Below are 9,370 nucleotides of genomic sequence, written 5' to 3' on the forward strand. Positions count from 1 at the left end.
TCAGCAGGACATTACATTCAATAGCTAAATTGATGGGAATCAATCAGCTTTTGTGATGGTAAGAACATCACCTTGAAACTCTAGAATTCATTTTTAAAAACTCTGAAGAACAAAATAGAAAATCTTTTTGTATTTTTGAAAATTTTTTCGAAAAATAAAAAAGGAAAAGTACCTAATCTAAGCAACAAGATGAACCGTTAGTTGTCCAAACTCGAACAATCCCCGGCAACGGCGCCAAAAACTTGGTGCATGAAATTGTGATCATCAACAATGGCATCCAAAGACTTGGAGCTCTCAAACGTGAATCACACTTTGTCACAATTCCGCACAACTAACCAGCAAGTGCACTGGGTCATCCAAGTAATAAACCTTACGTGAGTAAGGGTCGATCCCACGGAGATTGTCGGCTTGAAGCAAGCTATGGTCATCTTGTAAATCTCAGTCAGGCGGATTCAGATGGTGATGAAGAATTGATAATTAAAAGATAAATAAAACATAAAATAAAGATAGAGATACTTATGTAATTCATTGGTGGATTTCAGATAAGCATATGAAGATGCTTTGTTCCCCTTGAACCTCTGCTTTCCTATTGCCTTCTTCCAATCATTCATACTCCTTTCCATGGCAAGCTGTATGTTGGGCATCACAGTTGTCAATGGCTACAATCCCGTCCTCTCAGTGAAAATGTTCAACGCACTCTGTCACAGCACGGCTAATCATCTGTCGGTTCTCGATCATGTCGGAATAGAATCCAGTGATTCTTTTGCGTCTGTCACTAACGCCCAACACTCGCAAGTTTGAAGTTCGTCACAGTCATTTAATCCTTGAATCCTACTCGGAATACCATAGACAAGGTTTAGACTTTTCGGATTCTCAAGAATGGCCGCCAATGGATTCTAGCTTATACCACGAAGATTCTGATTAAGGAATCCAAGAGATACACACTCAATCGAAGGTAGAACGGAGGTGGTTGTCAGGCACACGTTCATAGGTGAGAATGATGATGAGTGTCACGGATCATCACATTCATCAATTTGAAGAACGAATGAATATCTTGGAGAAGAAATAGACTTGAGTTAAATAGAAAAACAATAGTACTTTGTATTAATTCATGAAGAACAGCAGAGCTCCACACCTTAATCTATGGTATGTAGAAACTCCACCGTTGAAAATACATAAGAACAAGGGTCAGGCATAGCCATGAGGCCAGCCCCCAAACGTGTCTAAGATAGCATAAGACTTCTCAAAGATGAAAATACAATAGCAAAAGGGTCCTATTTATAGAAAACTAGTAGCCTAGGGTTACAGAAATAGGTAATTAATGCATAAATCTTCTTCCGAGCCCACTTGGTGTGTGCTTGGGCTGAGCATTGAAGCATTTTTGTGTAGAGATTTTTCTTGGAGTTAAACGTCAGCTTTTGTGCCAGTTTGGGCGTTTAACTCCAGCTTTTGTGCCAGTTTTGGAGTTAAATGCGAGAATTCTTGAGCTGACTTAGAACGCCTGTTTGGGCCATCAAATCTCGGGCAAAGTATAGACTATTATATATTGCTGGAAAGCCCAGGATGTCTACTTTCCAACGCAATTAAGAGCGCGCCAATTGGGCTTTTGTAGCTCCAGAAAATCCACTTTGAGTGCAGGGAGGTCAGAATCCAACAGCATCTGCAGTCCTTTTTCAGCCTCTGAATCAGATTTTTGCTCAGGTCCCTCAATTTCAGCCAGAAAATACCTGAAATCACAGAAAAATACACAAACTCATAGTAAAGTCCAGAAGAGTAATTTTTATTTAAAAACTAATAAAAACATAATAAAAACTAACTAAAATATACTAAAAACATACTAAAAACAATGCCAAAAAGCGTATAAATTATCTGCTCATCAAGATGCCGTCATTTTTGTTTGGGACAAGCAGTGGCATATGTAGAGGCCACGGAAGCAAGGGAATGTGATTGGTCGTCTCACACGTATTCCTCACTCGCATGGAGAGGAATACTACCTTCGTTTGTTATTGAATTATCAAAAAGGGTGCCAGATATTTGCTGATGTACGTTCTGTTGGTGGCATTGTGTATGATACATTCAAAGAGGCCTGTTATGCACTAGGGTTATTGCAGGATGATAGGGAATTTATTGATGCACTTAATGAAGCCAGTGCGTGAGCATCACCGATTTATATCAGGAGGTTATTTGCAATGCTTTTGATGTCAAACAACATTGTGCACCCTGACATGGTGTGGGAGAAATGTTGGCAACATTGTGTAGACAACTCGATGCTTTTTGGAAGACATAACTTGGTAAAATTTCTGGATTGTTTTTTCTATCGGGTTACTGTTTTGCCAAAAATTCAGACCAATCCATTCAAAAACTTCCGTTCTTCTCCACCTCTTGCAGTGTGTTATGCATTCATTTTATTTTCCCTTCATCATCGTGTCGAATTTGTTTCTGATGTAACTATCTTGCATTTTGCTTTTAGGTTTCCAGCGTTCCGTTCATGAGATTTAGTCCATCACGCTTGTCGAAATTGAAAAACTTTTGCAGTCGAACGGTAGGAGCCTAAAAGAATTTACTGACATGTCGTTTCCTGATTATGCTGATTCGACTGAACCTTCTGACATAGTCTTTTTTGATGAGCTCAATTTCGACAGGACAGAGTTGGCAAGTATTTCTGTCGATTTGGTTTTCCAGTTGAATCGAGACCAGCACGTTGCGTTCGACACAATAGCAAATGCAGTTAGTCGTGGCGCTGGTGGTTTTTCCTTTGTCTGTGGATATGGTGGAACTGGTAAGACTTTTTTATGGAATGCACTGTCTGCTTCAATAAGGTCGAAGGGTGATATTGTTCTCAACGTTGCATCCAGTGGCATTGCAGCTCTGTTGTTGCCTAATGGGCGAACTGCTCATTCACGCTTTAAGGTTCCACTCAGTGTTAACCAGGACTCTATTTGTAATACAAGGCAAGGCACACCCCTCGCGCGTCTTATTTCATCTGCAAAATTAATTATGGGATGAGGCACATATGTTAAATAAATTTTGCTTCGAAGCGCTCGACAAGTGCCTTAAGGATGTTCTTTGTTTTAATCGTGGATATAATCCTGATGCTCCATTTTGTGGGAAAATTGTTGTTCTGTGAGGTGATTTCCGTCAGATATTGCCTGTGATTCCTCATGGTTCCCAGGAAGATATCATTCATTCGTGTATTAATGCTTCGAACCTGTGACAATCTTGCCAAGTGTTGCAGTTAACTGAAAACATGAGGCTGTGCCGTGGTTCACGAGATATCCACGGTGTACAATTAGAGGAATTTGCTACATGGCTGCTTCAAATTGGTGACGGGTTAATTGGAGACAGCACCAATGGCGAATCAGTAATTAGAATACCCAACAACTTGCTACTGGATATTGAGTATCCATGTCTGCATGATTTGGTGTTGTTCGTTTATCCTGACATTTTACTCCATTCTTCTAGCGTGGGTTATTTTAATGGTAGGAGTATATTAGCACCAACACTTGATTTGTAACTGAAGTAAATAATCATGTGATGTCTTTGATCCCTGGCAACGACAAGATTTACTTGAGCTCTGATACACTAATTAATGAAGATGGTCACTTGGAATCTGAATTATACACAATGAGCACCGAGTCATTGAATGCGCTGAATTATTCAGGAATTCCCCAACACCGGTTAGTTCTTAAAATCGGTGTTCCTGTGATGCTTCTTCGCAATATTGACCAATCCAATGGACTATTTAATGGTATGCGAATGCAGGTTAGACGTCTTGGTGACCACATCATTGAGTGCGCCATATTAGCAGGTCGTAATACTGGTGAGGTTGTCTTTATTCCCAGGATGAGCATGTAACCTAATAATAATACATTACCGATCAGGTTTACTCGACGCCAGTTTTCAATTGCGCTTTCCTTTGCGATGACCATAAACAAGTCCCAAGGTCAAACGCTATCAACCGTTGGCGTGTATCTTCCGAGGCCTGTTTTTACTCATGGTCAGCTTTATGTTGCGCTCTCTCGGGTCAGCATGCATTCTGGACTAAAGATATTATCTGTTGGTTCTAACGACAAAGTTTCAGATCATACTATTAATGTTGTCTATAAAAAAGTTTTTACTGACTTGCTACCTAACATTCTGCCTTGAACGGTTTATTTCTCATGTGCTCCTTTCGTAATCTTTTCGGTAAGCAGCTCTTTTATTTTCCCGTGCTTGGCACGGGTCTTAAAACTAATAAGTCCTAATATTGTGATGCATGTACATACCTATCCATATTTTTAACTTAATCACCATTTCATTCATCCTCCAAATGTTTTTTTTACTCCACGGAGAGAATTATCAGTTTCTTAGGCCATGCTCCAAACAACAACGTCACTTCCTATTAAAATTTTAAAACACTGCCATGCAAATTATGTATATATCTATAATTTAATTATTTGATTGGTTTCTGTTACGGATTCGGCCCACGGATCCTACACCCAGAACGGTCCCCGAACCTGGTTACCAGGGTTTGACCCCCTTCGCCCTTCCAGAAGGCCCGGAACCAGCCCACTAGAGCTCCTAACTAACTTTCGAATTCAAACGTCTCCCTTATCTTAGCCAAATAAGATAAGATAAGATATTCACCATCACCTATAAATAGAGGACCCAGGTCCCTCCAGGTATTCATTCATTCCTCACACCTTCTACCTCTTAGATCCATTCTGACTTGAGCGTCGGAGTGTCTTTGCAGGTACCACCCCCCATTGCTCCAGGCAAGTGATCCGGCATCTGCCTCAACCCGCAAGTTCTCGATCCATCTCTCAACCCGTACCAGAGACATCTTGTACATTGGCGCCGTCTGTGGGAACTTTGCAACGTTGTGGCGGCATGGCGGATAACCCAGAAGAGCAATCATCAAACTCAGATTTCTTGCGTGTAACTGAGAGCAAAAAGGAATAAGGTTTCCTTAACTTGCATCACGTTTGCATGTTTATGCATCCTTTCGCCCTACTCCAACGGCGAAATCCCAAAGGAATAATGTTTCCTTAACTTACATCACCTTTGCAGGCCCTTTTGCCCTATTCCAACGGCGAAATCCCAAAGGAATAATGTTTCCTTAACATCCATCACCTTTGCAGGGATAACACATCTTCGCCCTACTCCAACGGCGAAATCCCAAAGGAATAATGTTTCCTTAACTTGCATCACCTTTGCATGTTTATGCACCCTTTCGCCCTACTCCAACGGCGAAATCCCAAAGGAATAATGTTTCCTTAACTTACATCACCTTTGCAGCGATAACACACCTTCGCCCTATTTCAACGGCGAAATTCCAAAGGAACAATGTTACTTGCAATTACCTTCTTAGTGATAACACTCTTTATGTACCCTCGCCCTACTCCAACGGTGAAATTCCAAATCCTCTGAGCCTAAAGTCTCACCTCCCTTTAGTGGGACACCTCCACCTCTTGGACCCTCTCATTCACCACTCCCTCATCCGTCTCTCCAAGCGCCATGGCCCCATCTTCTCCCTCTACTTCGGCTCCATGCCCACCGAGGTTGCTTCTTCTTTTGAACTCTTCAAGCTCTTCCTCTAAACCCACGAGGTCACCTCTTTCAACACTAGGTTCCAAACCTCTGTCATCCGCCGCCTCACCTGTGACAACTCTGCCGCTATGACATCATGAATGACCTCCTTAAATGCTACCACCGTGGCCAAGCTCAGACCTCTCAGGAGCCAATAGATCAAGAAAGTTCTCAAGGTTCTTGCACAGATACGGGGGACAGCCAAATCGTGGCGGCATGACGGAGAACCTCGAGGAGCAATCCTCCACCCGACACCCCAACTCAAACCCACAAAGCCCAACTCCTGAACTCCAAGATAACACTCCTCCCACCCACGGGAGGATAATAAACGCGGCACATCACCAACCAACCCCAACCCAGCAACAACCAAGAGAGGACAATTGTCCTTCCACTGAAGCCCGGCCACCCGATGGCCTGGGAGAGAAGGCGGTCCAGATAATCCAAGAGTTGTGCCTCAGGGTGCAAAACCTCAAAGGCCGAGTCACACCCAAAGAACGGTACCACCCAGAGCATACAAGCCAAGCGACCTCCAGGACCTAATCTCATCGCGATACCAGGAACACCAGGCCCCCTGAGCAACAACACTACAAACAGCACGATCGCAGCGTTTTCCTAGACCCGAAACACCGACGCGGAGAAGATGACCGATGGCACCATCGGGGGGCCAAACGAGCTGGAAACATGCACGTGATAATGGAAGCCATCCCGTTCACAGAAAAATCCTTGAGAGCCAAACTCCTGAAGGACTTCAACAAGCCCACTGACATGAAATAGGACAGGAACCAACGATCCCCGGGAACACCTAACGGCCTTCGAGGCCAGGATGAACCTGGAAGGAGCCGCCGACATGATCCGGTGTAAGGCCTTCTCGATAAACTTAGCTGGCCCTGCGATCAAATGGTTCAACGCCCTCCCCAACGGATCCATAACTGGCTTCCACGATATCTCACGGAAGTTCATGGCCCAATTCACCACCAGAATCACCAAAGCTAAACACCCCATCAGCTTATTAGGGGTCACACAGAAACAAGACGAATCCACACAAAAATACCTGGACCGCTTCAACGATGAATGCCTAACGATTGATGGACTCACGGATTCCGTCGCAAGCCTCTGTTTAACCAACGGGCTCATGAACGAAGACTTCCGCAAACACCTCACCACCAAGCTAGTATGGACCATGCACGAGATCCAAAACGTCGCCAGAGACTACATAAACGACGAGAAGGTCAGCCAGGTCATCGCCGCCAATAAACGGCAACACGGCAACACCCCACACGGCAACCCGACTTCCCGCCATAATCCGATGCCCAGAGAAATTCAAAGAGACCAACCCAAACAAACCAACACAAACCGACCACCCAGGATCGGGAAATTCTCGAACTACACCCCCTGACAGCCCCGATTACCGAGATATACCACCAGATAGCGGATCGGGGTATTATCCCGAAAGCCCGACAACTCAGAGAAAGAACGGGCGGCAACAAGACCCTTTACTGCGACTACCACCGAGGTTACGACCACAGGACACAAGACTATTTTGACCTTAAAGACGCCCTCAAACAAGCTATAAGAGACGGCAAACCCCCAGAGTTCGCCAAAATCATCAGAGAACCAAAACGCACGGAAAAAGACAAATCGCCTGAGAGGGAAGGACGCAACCTGAGAACACAAAAACAACCTCCCAGGGAAAGTCCAGAAGACGACCCGGCCATAGTAGTAAATGTCATCACGGGCAAGGATGTGTCAGGCAAGTCAAGATCAACACTAAAAAAGGACCTCAAAGTCTTGGCCGTCAGAGATCAAGCCCCAGCTACCACAGCCGACAAAACGATAACTTTCTTGCCTGAGGATTGCCAGCACAGCACCTCGGCGGAAGACATACCTTTCGTCATCTCGGCGAGAATCGGAACAGGACTAGTTCGGAGAATACTAGTGGACACCGGCGCAGACTCCAACATCCTCTTCCGAGGTGCCTTCGACAAGCTCGGGCTCCGCAACGAAAATCTCCAAACACACCGCAACGGTGCCACGGGACTCGGAGACAACTTCCTCAAGCCAGACGGTTCCATCATTCTTCCCCTTACCATAGGGATGGAAAGCCAGAGGAAGACAATCCTGTCCGAGTTCGTAGTCCTCAAGAACTCCACCGCTTATAACGTCATCCTCGGAAGGAAAACAATCAACGACCTCTCCGCCGTCATCTTTACCAAATACCTTCTAATGAAGTTCACGGCAGAAGATGGCTCCGTCGGAACCATCCACGGAGACCAGGAAACCGCGGTAGAATACGACAACATCAGTCTAGCCCTACGCAAGAGATCCCGAGACGCGGCAGGAATCTTCCTTTCCGATCTCAATGCACACCAAAATCCACGCAGAACCATGGGAGGAAACGACAAAAAAGCAAAGTAGGGCCTTGCAGACAAGGTCAGGAGTATAGCACACCTACGTGAGCTAGTCCTAAAATAGAGAATAAACCTAAGGTACAATGGCAGCACGGTACGACGAGACTTCGGACCAGGAGACCTCGTCTTATGACAAAACAACATCGGTCTACCCAATCCCAATAAAATGGATATCCAAATAATAAAACGGATATCCAAATAAGTAAACAGCTACCCAGGAATCGATCACCCCGAGGCCAACAAAACGGATATCCAAATAAGCAAACGACTGCCCGGGAATCGATCACCCCGAAGCCAATAAAATGGATATCCAAATAATAAAACGGATATCCAAATAAGTAAACGGCTACCTGGGAATCGATCACCCCGAGGCCAACAAAATGGATATCCAAATAATAAACCGGATATCCAAATAAGCAAACGGCTATCCGGGAATCGATCACCCCGAAGCCAATAAAATGGATATCCAAATAATAAAACGGATATCCAAATAAGTAAACGGCTACCCGGGAATCGATCACCCCGAGGCCAACAAAACGGATATCCAAATAATAAACCGGATATCCAAATAAGCAAACGGCTACCCGGGAATCGATCACCCCGAAGCCAATAAAATGGATATCCAAATAATAAAACGGATCTCCAAATAAGTAAACAGCTACCCGGGAATCGATCACCTCGAGGCCAACAAAACGGATATCCAAATAAGCAAACGACTACCCGGGAATCGATCACCCCGAAGCCAATAAAATGGATATCCAAATAATAAAACGGATATCCAAATAAGTAAACGGCTACCCCGGAATCGATTACCCCGAGGCCAACAAAACGGATATCCAAATAATAAAACGGATATCCAAATAAGTAAACGGCTACCTGGGAATCGATCACCCCGAAGCCAATAAAACGGATATCCAAATAAGTAAACGGCTACCCGGGAATCGATCACCCGAGGCCAACAAAACGGATATCCAAATAACAAAACGGATATCCAAAATAACAAAAATAGTGACTCGTGAATCGATCACCTGCAAAGCTAACAAAACTGGAATCCAAATAAGCTAAATAAACAAAGTCTTGAAATCGGCCCACCAAGAGGCCTAAAATAAGTTCACAATAACGGCCCAAAAAAAGGCCACACAAAACAAGCATGAGCTGACGGTCTTCCAACTCGCGGAAAGCCATACTAACCAACATCCTACCAATTGGTGCATGATGACGTCACGCCTTTTTCAGGCCCCTCACAGTCTCCCGAACTACAGAGAATCGGACTCTCCAATGACTTAGCATTGAGACCAAGAAAGCATACTCTCATGCTCCGGGGGCAACTGTTCCAGACCCGATCTCCGGGCCCTTCTTCGGAACGGTCATCAAACCCGGCATGTGATGAGAAA

At 44.5% G+C, this 9,370-nt stretch overlaps 1 protein-coding gene and 1 pseudogene across 1 annotated transcript; both read left to right on the forward strand.

Moving 5' to 3' along the window:
• Positions 1 to 2,568: 2,568 nt before the first annotated feature.
• LOC148575296 (uncharacterized) lies at positions 2,569 to 3,006 on the forward strand. Its single transcript, XM_088506161.1, has one exon. The coding sequence runs from the start codon at positions 2,569 to 2,571 to the stop codon at positions 3,004 to 3,006; it is 438 nt and encodes a 145-aa protein (XP_088362287.1).
• Positions 3,007 to 3,247: 241 nt separating this feature from the next.
• Positions 3,248 to 4,146, forward strand: LOC148575297 (uncharacterized; annotated as a pseudogene).
• The last annotated feature ends 5,224 nt before the right edge of the window (positions 4,147 to 9,370 follow it).

The sequence above is a fragment of the Arachis ipaensis genome, chromosome B2 (genome assembly GCF_059453495.1).
Source record: "Arachis ipaensis isolate K30076 ecotype BB chromosome B2, ASM5945349v1, whole genome shotgun sequence".
NCBI lineage: Eukaryota > Viridiplantae > Streptophyta > Magnoliopsida > Fabales > Fabaceae > Arachis > Arachis ipaensis.